This window comes from Camelus ferus, chromosome 30, assembly GCF_009834535.1.
Source record: "Camelus ferus isolate YT-003-E chromosome 30, BCGSAC_Cfer_1.0, whole genome shotgun sequence".
Classification (NCBI taxonomy): Eukaryota; Metazoa; Chordata; class Mammalia; order Artiodactyla; family Camelidae; genus Camelus; species Camelus ferus.
Window position 1 is genome coordinate 24,455,952 of NC_045725.1, and position 15,700 is coordinate 24,471,651.

A 15,700-nucleotide genomic window follows, 5' to 3' on the forward strand; every position below is an offset into this window, starting at 1 on the left:
TATTAGTTGTCAGATTTGTTTTCCTCAAGTGCTTTGTAATTGTTTTTGCAGGCTCATCTTGAGAGGGTATTTTATTTTATTTTTTTCTCCTATTTTATGTTCAGTCCTCCCTTTCTAGCTGTTTTGTAGTTCATTCCACTTAAACTCTCCTGGGCTTCTGTCCCACGGTGTCATTAAGAACATGAAAGAGCTAGAGAATGGTTTGGATGCAATCTGGTAATCCTCATTGTAAGACTGGGTCAGCCTCCCTGGGCCTCCCCTTACATGCAGCTTCATTATACAAACTTCTCTTTCACCTGAGACAAAGATTGTAGCTTTGTTGGCCCCTTTTCGAGAACAAAGTTAAAAACACTTGAAGCCGCCCCACTCCTGCATTATCCGTATTTGTTCCCAGAACTGAAGCCTGGTAAGCCTCCCTGGCTTCACCTTGCTTGTCACTGGTGTTTTAAATGCATTTCTGGTCTACAAAAATGTTTATCCTGTTTGGGATCACAGTTTTTGTTATCGTCATCATCATATATTATAATTTGTGGTGTGTGTTTGGAGCAGAGGTGACAGAATCTGAAGCATGAATTTTAAGTACATGACGCACAGAAATTCTCTAGTATTGTCATGTGTTAATTCTTTGGTTTTCTAGGTGTCTCGGATTGCAGACAGTGAGAAGAGTGTCATGTTAATGCTGGGGCGCTGCCTGCCCCACATCGTTCCTAATGTGCTGCTGGCAAAGAGAGAGGTGAGACACATAAAAGTGTTTTCATCCCAGTAATCTCATCGTGTTGTCCATTTTTTGTCATTTTGAAGTTTAGTGTTATATTTTTATTTTGTTAAAGTCTATTACTTGCAATCATATTCTTACTTTTGTGCATGCATCTCTGCTCCTAGAGAATGGTTTTACACCTCTGTCAGGTGAGTTCAGTAAAACTGCATGGTATTCATGTTTTTCCAATTTTGCTTAAAGCATCATTAGCTTCTGCAACACTAACTATTACTGTAGGTCCATTTATGTGCCACGAACACTGTCTGTTTTTTACATTGCCAGTTAACTAATTAATTTTATCTCTGCTCTTGATATGATTTGTGATACATCTATAGAAACACTATTCGTGTTGAAAATTAATAGGGACTAGTAATGTAACTCTTTTCTTAAATGTACTTGTAGTTACCTATTCATGTTAGTTGTATTGTATTTGGCAGTAATTACACTTGTCTTATGATGATAGGATAGTTATATTGACTACAATAACTTTTTAAAGTACCTTTTTTGTTTTTCTTGTAGCTAACCTGTTACCAACAAATGCTTTTCATATCCAACATAGAGCAGCAAATATATTTTAGTACACATTGCCTGTGTTATAAACCATAAATACTGTAGAAAGTTATCTTTAGAGTTATATTTAGCTAGTAGATTAGTGAAAAGTTATCTGTAATTTCATTTAAATGACAGTGAATGGATTTATTTACAAACAAGTTTAATTATTTATTTGGATTATTCAACTTACGACATCAATTTTCCTTTCACAAATTTTTTTCAGTGGGTTAAGAATATTTTAGAATGTGTCATAAAAGTTTCTTCTGTCATCTTCCTAATATTTACCACTGGTTTTAATCATAAATCATGGGACCTACAGTATGATAGATACACAGTGCACTGGCAAACCCGTATAAAGCTTATCCTTAATTATCTGTCTAGCCCAAGAAATTTGTACTGATCCTCAAGAAAGCTTACACGTAGAGCTTTAAAATTTTTATTCCTATAGGTATTTTTAATTTAAAAAAGATAAACATGACTGTTTTCTTACTGATGGTTTTATTTTACATAATATTTTAAAACAGTTGTGAGATATTAATAAGTATGGAAATTTTTCTGTCTTGAAGGATCAGTGTCCAATTTCAGATTGTTTTGCAGTTCTGCCTGGCAGAATGGTGTTTGAGCTTCTTTTCCTTTTTTAGCTTGTAACAATCCGTGCAATGCATTAATGTTTGCATCCCTTTTACTATGTTTCCTTAATATAATCTTTAAAATATCATAGAAACCTAATTGTTATGAGATGCAGTGTAAGTTTTTTATTTTAATGTTCCCCTTTTTTAATCATAAAAGACCCTACCACTAAAGTCTGATTGTACTGCATGAAGTATTTATACATTTGCATCATCAGTAATCAGATGTAGTGTATATATGTATATATAAATATATAAACATATTTATATATACATATACATATATATTTTATTTGTGGTATGATGTTTACTTTTCTGGCTGATTTTAAGTTTTTTATATTTAAAAATATTTATATACTTATAATTTCATGAAGACTTGATTATTTATCTTTGTTTAATTATTTGTGCCTTATTCTGTTTTACCAGAAAATTTACCATTTATAATATGCCGGAGTTATATTCCCTCGAAATTAAATTAGTAAATAATGAAGTTTATGTTTTGCTTTTGTATGAAACCAATCCCAGGGCATAAAAGGACAAAATTTTTATTTCATTTCATCTTTTGATATTGGATTACTTTTATTTGATATTTTACCCTAGTTCCTTAAATCTATATTTTTTAAAAGGTCTTGTGATTGAAGGCTTTTGTTTTTTATTTCTCAAGTTTTATATATTTTCTTATCAGTATAAGCCTTTTTATTGATAATGTAAATACAATTAAAGTGTCCCTTAGTAGACTGATTAGCAATATCCTAGATAATTAAATAAAACATTTAAAATAAGATTTAAGAGTTTGATTAAATAATGCATTTGCATGGTTTAACATCTTTTAAATATAAAATGATGTACAGCAAAAACTCATCTTCCCCTTTCCCTGGGCCACCATCCCACTGCAATAAATTTTATTAGCTATTCAGTGTATTCTTTCAAGTCCTTTGCCCATTTTTTAAATTGAATTATTTGTCTTTGTATTTGAATTGTAAGAGTTCTTACAATTCTGTATATTAAACCTTATATTTCATTTGCAGATATTTTTTCCTGTCTTGTAGATTGTCTTTACACTGTTGATAATGTCTTTAGCTGGACAAATGTTTTTCATTTTTATGAAAGCTGATTTATCTGTTTTTTTTTTTTCTTTCGTTGCTTGTGTTTTTGGTATCAAATCTTAAGAGTCCATTGCCAAAACGGAGGTCAGGAAGATTTACCCCTATGTTTTCTTCTAGTAGTTTTACAGCTTTAGCTTTTAAATTTAGGCCATTGATCCATTTTGAGGGTTTTTTTTTTTTTAATATATGGAGTAAAGCAGGGAGCCAAAACTTTATTCTTTTCATGTAGTTATGCAAATTTCCCAGCATCATTTGTGACAGAGAAAGTAGTTTCCCTAGTGAATGGTCATGACACCTTTGTCAGAAATCAGTTCAGTGTAGATGTTTGAATTGATTTCTATACTCTCAATTCTGTACCATTGATCTCTATGTTTATCTTTATGCCTCAACTACACTATTTTGATTACTGTAACTTTATTGTAAATTTTGAAATTGGGAAATATGAATCCTCCAGCTTTGTTTTGGTTTCTGGGGTTTTGTTCTTTTTTTTAATATTATTTACCTGAAATTCAGGGCCTCTTTGAGTTCCATATGATTTTAATGCTCAGCTTTGATTTCTGCCATAAAAGTCATTTGAATTTTGATAGGGATTGCATTGACTCTGTAGATCACTTTGGGGAATATTGCTGTTCTGAACATGAGGTTTTTTTTCCATTTAATGACATTCTTTCAGCAGTGTTTGTAGGTTTCAGTGTACAAGTCTTTCACTTCCTTATTCAAATTTATTTCTAGGTATTTTGTTCTTTTGGATGCTATCATAGGTAAACCTGTTTCCTTAGTTTCCTTTTCAGGTTGTTCGTTGCTGGTATATAGAAACAAAACTGATATTTGTGTGTTGATCTTGTATCTTGAAACTTTGCTAAATTTATTTATTAGCTCTAATAGGTGTTTGTGGGTTCTTTGAGATTTATATAAAATCATGTTATCTGCAAATAGATATTTTGCTGCTTTCTTTCCAATTTGGATAGTTTTTATTTCTTCCAGTTACTTAATTGCTTTGCCTAGGACTTCCAGTACAATTTTGAATAACATTGTTTTGAGAAAACAGATACCCTTATCCTGTTCCTGATCTTATGAGGAAAGTTTGCAGTGTTTCACCATTGAGTGTAATACTAGCTGGGTTTTTCATAAATGCCCTTTATCATATTAAGGAAGTTTTCTTCTGATCCTAGTTTGCTGAGTATTTTTATCATGAAAGAATATTGAATTTTATCAAATGCTTTTTCTGTATTAATTGAAATAATCATTTTTTCCCCTTGATTCAGCTGATGTGGTGTAATATATTGATTGATTTTTCATATGTTGAACCACCCTCACATTCCTGTGATAAATCCCACTTGGTCATGGTATACAATCCTTTTAAAGCATTGTTGAATTTGGCATTAGTATCTTATTGTGCATTTTTGCTTCTAAATTCATAAGGAATATTGGTCTGTAGTTTTCTATTGTTGTGCTGTCTTTGTCCAGTTATGGTATCAGGCTAATGCTAGTCTCATAGAATGTGTTAGGAATTGTTCCTCCTCGTCTGTTTTTTTTTTTTTTTTTTTTTTTTTTTTTGAAGAGTTTGAGTAGGATCAATATTAATAAATCTTTAAATGTGATTTAGAATTCACCAGTGAAGCCATCTGATCCTGGAACTTTCCTTTTGGGGAAGTTTTTTATTACTAATTCAGTCTATTTGCTTGATCTGCTTTGAGATTTTCTGTTTCTTCTTGAGTCAGTTTTGGTAATTTATGTGATTCTAGGAGTTAGTTCATTTCTTGATTATCTAATTTGTTGGTGAACCATTGTTTATGGTATTCACTTATAATCCTTTTAATTTTTGTAAGGTTGTTACTGATGTCCTCTCCTTTATTTCTGATTCTAGTTATTTGCATCTTCTCTCTTTTTTTTCTTAATCAGTCCAGCTAAAGGTTTGTCAACTGTGTTGATCTTTTCAAAGAACCAGCTTCTGACATTGTTGATTTTATTGTTTTCCTTGTCTGTATTTCATTTACCTCTGCTCTAAACTTTATTGTTTTCTCCCTTCTGCTGGCTTTTAGCTTAGTTTGCTCTTTGTTGGAAGGTTGTTGACTTTGTATCTTGCTTCTTCTTTTCTTTTTTTTTCTTGCTTCTTTTTTAATGTAGGCATTTACAGCTATAAATTTCCCTCTGTGTACTGCTTATGCTGCATCTCACAACTTTTGGTATGTTGTGTTTATTTATATCAAAGTATTTTCTAATTCCCTTGTTGATCTTTTTGACCCACTGATTGTTTAAAATGTGTTGTTTTAACATCCACATATTAGTGAATTTTCCTTCCTATTATTGATTTTTAATTTCCATTGTGATTTGGAGAGTATGCTTTGTATGATTTCAGTCTTTTTGAAGTTTATTGAGAATTGTCTGTTGCCTGACATATGGTCTGCCCTTGAGAATGTTCCGTGTGCCTTGAGAATTATATATATTCTGCCATTGTTAGCTCAAGTGATCTGTATGTCTACTAGACCTAATTGTTTTACATTGTTCAAGTCCTCTTTTTCCTTACTGATCTGTCTAGATGTTCTGTCCATTATCAAAACTGGGATATTGAAGTCTCCAACTATTGTTGTAGATTGTACTGTATTCTTTCAGAGATACTTTCTGCATGTATAAGCAAACTCAAATATATGATCTTTCCATGACTTACACAAATGATGCCATACTCTATGCACTGTTCTCCATTTTGCTTTTCTTCCATGTAACATATTTTTGTTTCTATTTCGGTAGATAAAGAACTTCTTCATTCTTAAGGCTGCATAATATCTGGTCTCCTATAGTTTTTAAACATGTTTTAAATTAGGTATTTCAAACTCTATGGACTACACTGTCAGTAAGGAAGACATTTTACATCACGTGCCAGGATAAATTACACATGTAGTTAAAATAAATGTGTTACAAACCAAGTCTTACCTTTATTAATTACCAAAAGTTAAAATGGAAGACAATATCAAACAGGATTTTATAAACATTTTAAAACTAAAGAACACACCTAAATAAACAGTTTTAAAAAGAAAAAAAGGTTTTTGTGACCCACTTAATTGATATTATGACCCAGTATTTTAAAGGGAGTGACATAAGGTTAATTAAAACTGTCTAATAGATTAAATTTTATTTTGTATAAAAATGGAAAGCACAGTCACTATAGATATTAGTATTATTTGTTTCTGGTTTTTAGAAGAAAAATAACATCCTCACTTAACTTTCAGGTCACAATTATTGAATTTTCCAAATTCAACATACCATATTTTCAAATCAAAAATACCATTGATTGTAACAATTACATACCTTGGAGAAAGAAGGATTTCCATTAATTTATGACATGCTCTCCATTATAAAGTGCATCTCAATTTCAGAGATGATGAAAAGTGAAAAAAATTTTCCTATGTTCTGTGAAGTAATGATAATCTCTTTTTACCAACTTGTATTTAAAAAGACATGTATTTATTTTGGGAGGAAAAAAAAGATGAACTAATTTTCGGTATATGGCTTATGGAGTAATTCATATTAATGGGTTGGTTGAGGAACTTGAATTTTTCAAACCAAATTAAAGAATAAATATATTTGTCATTTGATATATGTATATAGTAAATAAGCTAAAGAAGTGGATTTTTCACAATTTCTGCTTTAAATACATTTGAAGGGGAAATTCTGTAATTTAAAAGTAAGATTTCTTAAAGGATTACTTCTAAAAGCATTTTTAAATAGTACACCTAAATTTAACGTTCATTTTCATTCTATGCCAAGGAAATACATGGCATCAGCTAGCTAAGTTGGAAAAGCAAAGTAGAAGCCTGGGCCTGGAATGAGGATGGGGCAAGGTGAAATGGAAAGTGAGGCCACGCTTTCTTTGTAGGATGCTCCAAGATAAGATAGGTGATGGTTGCACAACACTAAATATACTTAAAAAAAACAAAACACTGAATGTACACTTGAAATGGATGAATTTTATGATATATAAAATATATCTCATTTAAGCTGTAACAAGAAAAAAGGCCAAGAAGAGCACCAATTCCCTAAGAGATTTAAAAATAGCTAGTACCTTTAAAGACTTGCCCATCTTCGGAGAAACTAAACTTGCTCTTTTACATTGCCATTCGTGTTGTTCTATGGTAAATTTTTTAACTTATGTGTAGTAATAGCCCCAGATAATTATAACTGTGTGAGAGTAATATAGTAGTGTAAGTATAGAAAAGTAGATAACATAGTAAAGTAGATAACCTTGGTCCACTTTCTTTACCATTTAGTGTGTGTATGTGTGTGTGTGTCTGTCTTGTAATTTTTGGAGTAAATTATATGCTGTTTAGCAGTATCAGAATTGAAAGTCATTTAAGTATTTTAGTTAGGCTTCCTAAAGAATGAGCCTCAGGAATTATAGATATTAATAATTCTAAGAATAGATATTTTAGCAGCCCTTGAAGTATAAAACTTTTCCAGAGGTGAGTAACCTTGTCTTTTCCTTATGTGAGTCTTTGTAATGTTTTTTCTTTTTTTCTTTTTTTTATGTATTACTATCAACATCCTCACAAATTTTAACTGAAAATTTAAGTCAGAGGTGTTCACCTGTCAGTAATTGAATTTAAATTGTAATTCATTATTGCTTAATTCCTAGGCAAAAAACTAGATGAAAAAATTTTAATAACAACTATGAAAAATTTTTAATGAAGCTTGAATTATAGGAAATAATTTTAGTGGAACAGTAAGGGTAAGCAATGAACTACAATTTATTGGGCTAATGTTACCTTTCGAGAACTGTAGAATTTTGCTTCTTGACCTGAAGTACTCAAGCATTTCCTCCTTGGCATTTGATCTAAATACTTTTCCTTTTGTGTTTTAGATTACTTTCAGATCTTAGAGCCATTATCTTATCAACATTTCCATGCTTTTTTTAATTTTAGAATTTGCCTAACCTCATTTCCTACTTCATTTCTTTTCCTGTTAACATCTAATCACTCATATTGTTTTAGTTCCTTTTTAGGTGCTCTTTTTTTCCTTCTGGTTTTGTAGTCTGAACACTAATTTTTAAAGACTAAGAAAGTTAGGTAAAAATATTCATAAAATCAAATGTCATCAACTCTAAAGACACTTACTCTCTTGAATGTGATTTCTTTATTGTCATTAGAAGTGATTTTGTTTTACTTGTAAAACTGAAAGGAAAATACTGGAAGTCTTTCCTGTTTAATTCTGTACAAAATTCCTTGGGCGGGATGGGAGATCCTTCTATGGAAAAAACTAGCTTTGTTATTAAAAGTGCAAAAATCAAAATAGTTAAAATCACAAGTCATTTCCTTGAGTAAAGTCAAATTACTAAGCCTTTTAGATTAATTAATTCTATAGGCCTTAGAAATATCTTTTTTTTAACATGGTAGTAAAGTACTGGAGTACCTTCTGTAGTAGTATTACTACACTGATTTCCTCTGTAATGATCAGTAGGAGATCAATTTTGTATTTCACTTCAATACACATTTATTGAGTACTAAGAGGTACTAAAGCATATTTGAAAATATTTAAAATTTCTGTTCCCTTGAAATATGGGCACAGTAACGTTTTTATTGGGGGGAGGGTTCCTTTTGAATATAATGTTACCAAAGCCATAGGTACTATGTTACCATGGTTATTATTTCATTCTTAACATGACATTTTAAATCTAATATGCTTAGGATTTTTTAATGTGAAAAACTAAGCTTTAGATATGATAGTAACGTTGCTCTCTAATTCTCAATACATTTCTTTTATATTTAATCATTGAAAGATCTAACCCCTATCACCTTGTCTTCTGAAGAAAACTTTGCTACCACTTTTTAAATTTTTTATTCAGAATTACAAGGAAAGTTTTTTAAAACTCTAGACATCTTCAGTTGGAGAGATGATACCAAAGGAAGAATACTGATTCAAATCTATAAATTTATGAATACACGTGACCCTTCCTTAAACAACACATAAGTTATGAGTACTGACACCCGTGCAGTCCAGAAATTGAGTATAAACTTCCATTCATACAACCACAGATTGTATAGTACTGTAGTACATGTTTATGGGAAAAAAATCTGCATATAAGTGAACCTGCACAGTCCAAGCCCATGTTGTTCAAGGGTCAACTGTAGTGTGAAAATGGTAAATAAGATCTTAAAATAATGAATTCTGATGTGGATGAATTACTACCTCAGAGGCTTAACAAAGGGTGATTTCACAGTAAATAATGTACAACACAGCAGATACATACTTACAGAAGTCATTAGTTCAAGAATGGTACAAATAGAGGTGAATAAATAAGTGAATGATAGAGAAATTAGGGTATTTGGAGCTAGTCATAACTTAGCAATTAAAATCCTTGATGACTCTATCAGGAACAGACTACACTTTCCCCTTTTTGTGCCATCACTGACTGGGCCTCTTCTCAGCTCTGTTGCTATAAGAGGAGGAGACCATCTGGCATACTTTATACACTGAGTTACAACTGCCCTAGCCATTAATGTGCCAGGGTGTGCCCAGTTCTCCTTAGCATAGCATATCAACCCAAAACTATTGGCAGTGACTGCCCATGTTTATTAATTTTGCTAGCAATGAATAAAAACAAATGGCAATATAAATTATTACTAACTGTGACTGAGAAACGTGAAAAGAATGTTTCTCCAAAGACCTAAATTCACAGAATTTTAGAGTTCAAGGAGACAAGGACTGACAAATGGTTTTTCTCCCATGTGTCATGTCAACTGAATTAGTTGGTAATAGCTGCTGTGTTGAAAAGGCATTTTAAGGCCAACTTTGATCTCAAAAGGAAAAATTAACAATCTCCTTAACAATAGATAAGAAAAATGCAGAATATATGTGAAGTATTTTTTATTTCTGCACTAATCTTAATGAATTCTTTTATGTTTCACTTGAGGAAACTAAAAATCAGGGAAGTTTGTGGTTTTCATTAGGTTCTTTGGTACTAAGGAGTAAATTGAGACAGGAATTCTTCTAGCTCCCAATTCAGTGTTCTTGGTTTGGCACATCTGTAGCCATACTGCAGTTAAAAGATTCTTTATATTAATGTATGACATAAATTTCCTCTTTGATTAAGAATCACAAAGCCTCATGATTTAAAAAAAGAAAAAGGGAAAAATAATATAAGGCACAAAGAATAAACAGCAAGACAATCATTTTGGTATACTTGTATTTGAGATAAAGAAGCTAGTAAACATTGCAGGGGAGAGTATAGCTCAGTGATAGAGTGCATGCCTAGCATGCACAAGATCCTGATTTCAATCCCCAGTACCTCCATTTAAAAAAAAAATAAAGTAAAATAAAAAGAAGCTAAATATTATTCTGTATTTTAGACAGAGTGTATATGCATATATTTGAAATTATAGCAAATATCTTACCTACATTTCATAACTTTATCTTTAAAGAGTATTTAATAGGAAGAGAATAGAATAAGATAATGTAAAAGTATGTATTTAGAGACAGTGGGAAAGCAGGAAGACAGGTTAGGAGGAAGCAAGAAAACCCATGGGAGAGAAAGCTCTGATATGAAGGGAAAGTACAAATAAAATATTTTTTGATTTTGTTAGTATCTTTTATAGTAACTCCTTTTTCATCCTTAGGGTTCTAGTCTAGGTGGGATATACTGATGTGTTCAGAGTATTAGTCTTCTCATTAGTATCATTGGCTCTTAGCAGCCTAAATGGAATCCTCTAAGGACCCTTGGTATTAATGGTCTTCTATCCTAATATTTTATAAAAGATTGTTTATTTTCTGCTACAAAATCAAGACTTACCCATCAAGCATCACATGAGGTGTCTGGTGAAAACCCTACGTAACAATATAGGATCCATGTATATACTCTGTTCCATTCCCAGTTCAAAATTATTTTCCCTAATTACTTAAAAAAATTTTTTTTTTGCTTTTCAGTTTTTCACTAATCTAAAACCTACAGAGATGCCCAAATAGAAAGATGACAGAACAAATGTTTCAGATTTTTTTGCTTTTCAGATTTATTTTTAGCTCTTCTTATCTACAGCTTTGTACTTTCAATTTAGATTTATACCAAGTAATTATAATTTTAAAATAATATATAAAGACATTAGAAATAATGGAAAAGGACATCTAGTCATTCCTTAAAGTTTCAGTTTCAACTCCTCTAAAAAGCATATTATTTGTTTCTAGGGTAGTATCTTCAAAATGGGAAAATGTGTAGGCTTTCCTCAGGGTATCATGCATTATTACATAGTGATCCATTCCCGTTAGCACTTTCTGGTGGGTAGGGAGATAGATGGGAAAAAGAAATGGGAGTAATCATTCTACCCTTTTTATTACATCATAGTGACTTCTTTAAAATATCTGCAAAATATTTTTTTTATAAGAGAATTTCTCTTCAAAAATATTTTATCGCTTTTGGACTTTTACTGCATTAGACTTAAAAATCTATTCCAAAAATGAAAAGCACTAATATCTTTTGAATATATTTTAGAATTTTGTCTTAATTTAATTAAAATGTGAAACAACTTTAATTTCATTTTCAAGTTCTTTGGAAGAGAGAAATAAACTTTTGTCTGTTACTTTCCTTGAAAATGTTGAATTTACCCCAGTGTGTTGCAAGTACAACACCAAATATTCTTAAAATTTTCCATTTCAACGTAAAGTATATCTAGTGATACTTTGTGGTTGTACTGAGAGCATTTAACACCTGTGGAAATGGTCTTCTTTTCTGTTGGCCACTAGGTTAGGTGCTAAGGGTACAAAATTATTAATTATATCTAATCTTGAGAAAGATTAATTGTGCTTATAGAAGTGGGAGGAGTTTTTATTTTCTGTTACTATTTTAAGTTTTAAAATATGGTTAACTTCTGCAAGTTTTTGTTTAAAAACACTTTCAAAATTAAGACTACTATATCAGGTTATAGTAAGATGGAATGTTATTGGATTTAAAAACTAATAGACCCTTAGGAAGTACTGGTTAAGAAAAAAATTAGTTGAATCTTAAGTAACTATTACAATGTGATCTGCACCTTCTGCACAACAAACACAGAAGTGTTTTCTCTTGAATTATCAACCTTACAGAATTAAAATTTGCTCCTCTATATGCTGAGGTTTATTTCATTTTAAATGTCCATTTAAGAATACTCTGGGGGAAAGAAAGAATATTCTGCAATGCATTTTTACTTTGACTGTTCCACCTTCATTTTTCTTTAGGAGTTGATCCCTCTCATATTGTGTACAGCATGCCTACATCCTGAGCCTAAAGAGAGAGACCAGCTGCTCCACATACTTTTCAATTTGATCAAGAGGCCAGATGATGAGCAGAGGTGGGTGTGACTACTTCTTTGGAAAATAAATATAATGTTGACTTACTAATTTTACTAATTTGGCATCATGATTAGCATTTAATCGAAATGCCATCTTTTCTTCCTAATAACAGGAAATGCCCCATTCATGGTGCTGTGTAATGTTTTCATTCTTGTTATTCCAGTTGCTCATGTTGAATTTGTACACTTTTGTGTTAAGTTAGCTTTGGTCTTCTAAGTCTTCAAATTCAAAAATATTTCTTTGCTTTTATCTTTCACATTTGATTTCCAAGAATTCCTGAATATTCCTCCTTTTCCTCACAGATGAACTAGATACAGCATGGCCTCTTAATGGTTACGCTTTACAAGAAATAAAATATTTAATGTATGAATGTCTGCATCACTGAGCTATCTGTAAAGCAATTTCTGTGTGGCTAGAAGAATACAGTGTTTTGGTTAGTCCTAAGTCAAATACTCACAACCAGGGGTGATTGAGTGGAGAAATGAGTTACACCTGAGGGTGGTCGAGGGCCAGAATGCATGTCAGGGAGCCTTTTGGGAAGAAGGGGGATTTGATCAAACAACGGTGGTAGATGTCTACCCCAGAGAGTAAGATCTTTAAATACTAGGTGAAACTGTACAAGTGTGAACATGAACAAAACATCCTGGTGGGTGGGTAGGTAGACTAAGCACCAGGTGGATAAGATTGAGCCATTGAAACGTTTTTCTATGTTATAATTTTCGATCTTAATTGAAAAATTTTTTTTTATACTTTTGCAAAACAGTAGAATTGTACTTTATTATTAGGTAACTTTAAGTAATTTCAATACTTTTTTTTACTGTCTGTTACAATTTTTACCTCCTCTGGGAATGTTTGGGGAGTCATAAAAGTAAACCATAATAAGACAAATCAAGCCCCAAAATTTAAATACAAGGAATCTCAACTATGAGAATAAAAAGTCATGTGGACTTTAAAACTCTATAAGCATATATCTCCTTCCTACTCTTACCAAAATATACCTGAGCAAGCGGAGAAACATGTCCTTTCAGGATCTAGTCAAGATTAATCTACATTAGCAGTCTTTACATACTAGTTAAATAGAAATGAGGGAAATTCTGTCATACCATTTATTCCAAACTGAAATTTTTCTAAGGACAATTTGATGGTGCTAGATAGGAAAATTAATATCTTATTTTCTCCTTGAAAAATACTTGGTAGCTTAGTTAATTTGTAAATCTACTTACTACGTTATCATTTTTACTTTGCAAGGCAAAAACCTCTCCATCTTTATAGCCCATGTCCATGGACTCTGCATGTAAAGCTAGCAGCTGCCACCTGGTGGCCAAAAATACCTTTTAGCCTTACTTCAGGTCAAGATGCACCAGGAATTAAATACTTATGTTCACACTTAAATCTTTCAGCTTACAGAAATACAGTTATTTATTGAAATAAATTAATAATTTAGTAACTATATATAATAGGAATAACAAATAAATGAAGCAAAATTTTTAAATTAGCGTATGTTTGACATATAATCAGTTGTTGCTTTTCTTTAGTGAATCTCAGGCTTCCTTGTATCCTAAGAAAACCTTAATTTTATGCTCAAAAATGGTACACTTTGGCACTTCTTTGCTAACAACCATAACTGACCCCATATTTCTACAACTGTGTCAAATAGTAGTCAAACAGTTCTTATCCTGTGATTTTTCCATAAAGAGGAATAGTGTTTATTTTTACCATCTCAGGAACCTTTTTCCAATGCTGTTAATAATCTATAGGCCATCTGACCTTTTCTGTTTTCAGGTGTATTTCAAACTGTCATATTTTTTAGAATTTTGATCTTTGCTGAACAAGAAGTTTGAGAGGCCTAACATTTTCTTGAATAAATTTGTACATCTTTAGTATAGTAATGATGAGTCATGATTTAAAGTTATTTCATGTGAAGGTTTTGTACAAGTGTATACTTCTTACATGTGTTTGAAATGCCTAAATTTCCCCAGAGTTCATTTATTATAAATATCAAATGTTCGGAACCTATGCATATAGCTTCTCATTATTTTAAGACACTAGTAAGGGATGAATGACTAGATATTAGGAAATTTTCAGCGGGAAACAAGCAGCTAAACTGCTGTCTTAAAGCTTGGGAATTTCTTTTCCTATTTTCTTTTTATTCACTTTGCCTTTCTAAAGTATAAGAAAATAGAAAAACAAAAGAAATGTTGAGAAATAGGCATAGAAGACAATGATGTAAATAAAAAGGGAAATCAGATAGATAAAAATTACAAGGTTAGGGGGAGAAGAAACTGCAGTATACAAGGAAGACATTGGCTCAACATTGCCTTTATTGTTGTCCAGATGCTTTTTGTTTGTCATTATTTTTCTCAACTTGAGAGAACAGTTGTAGCCAACTTGGCTAAACTACATAGAAATGTAAGGTCATTTTTCAGTGTAAATTAAATGGACATATTTTGAGAAACAGCAATGAGCAATGCCTAGGCTTTTATAATTAGTATGAATTAAACATTCTATTTTGGTTTTCCTTGAAGTTGGCTACTTTGAAATATCTATGGAAAACATACTTTCTTTTTTCATTAGGTTTTACTGTTTTGAAGTCTTAGACAATCAAAAGTAAAAAAGCGTACAATTCTGCATTTTAAAGTCATTTTAAATAGAACTTCATTCTGAAGAGTGAAAAGTGTTATTTAAAATTTTATACTCATTTGAAGTTATAAATCTGTCAATTCAAATGAAATTATTGTATTATTTATATGTTATTCTATAAAAAATTACCCCAAAAGAAAACGGTTTAAAATAACACTTTTATATTACAGTTTATGTAGTTCAGTTAATCTGGGTCTTCTGCCTTAAGGTATCTTGTAAAGCTCTAATTAAGGTATTGGCTGGGGCTGTAGTCACCTCAGGGCTCATTGGGGAAGGATTTGCTTCTAAGCTCATTTACATGGTTGGTCATTGGCAGGATTCAGTTTCTCATGGATTTTTGGACCAAGGGCTTCGGTTCCTCATTGACTTTTGTCCAGAAGCTGCCTTCAGTTTCTTGGCACATGGAACTTTCCAACAGTGTCCTTCCTCAAACCATGCCAGTTGAGAAGGCAGTAAAGAGTCCCACACAGTGGATGCCGCAGGTTTTTATAACCTAATCTCATCACTTTGGCCATTATTTTGTTCATTAGAAGCAAATCATTAGGTCCAGTCTATACTCAAGGAGATGGGATTGCATAATGGCATGAATACCAGGAGGTGGACATCATTAGAAGCCATGTCAGAAGCTACCTACTACAGTTATCTTGGGTGCAATAACAAAAATTCTGATTTAAGAAATATCATTTTACTAATATGACATCACAGTT

General features: G+C 31.7%; 1 protein-coding gene across 7 annotated transcripts in view; it reads left to right on the plus strand.

The window, feature by feature from the left end:
• RELCH (RAB11 binding and LisH domain, coiled-coil and HEAT repeat containing) overlaps positions 1-15,700 on the plus strand; it is a 100,085-nt gene that overhangs the window by 34,604 nt on the left and 49,781 nt on the right. For all 7 annotated transcript variants that reach the window (XR_004316274.1, XM_032470709.1, XM_032470713.1 and 4 more), the window contains exons 10-11: positions 638-733; positions 12,240-12,352. Coding sequence is in view for 6 of the 7 variants with exons in the window: in XM_032470709.1 (XP_032326600.1) it covers positions 638-733; positions 12,240-12,352 (209 nt within the window). In the remaining variant the exon portion in view is untranslated. The remainder of the gene's footprint in view (positions 1-637; positions 734-12,239; positions 12,353-15,700) is intronic.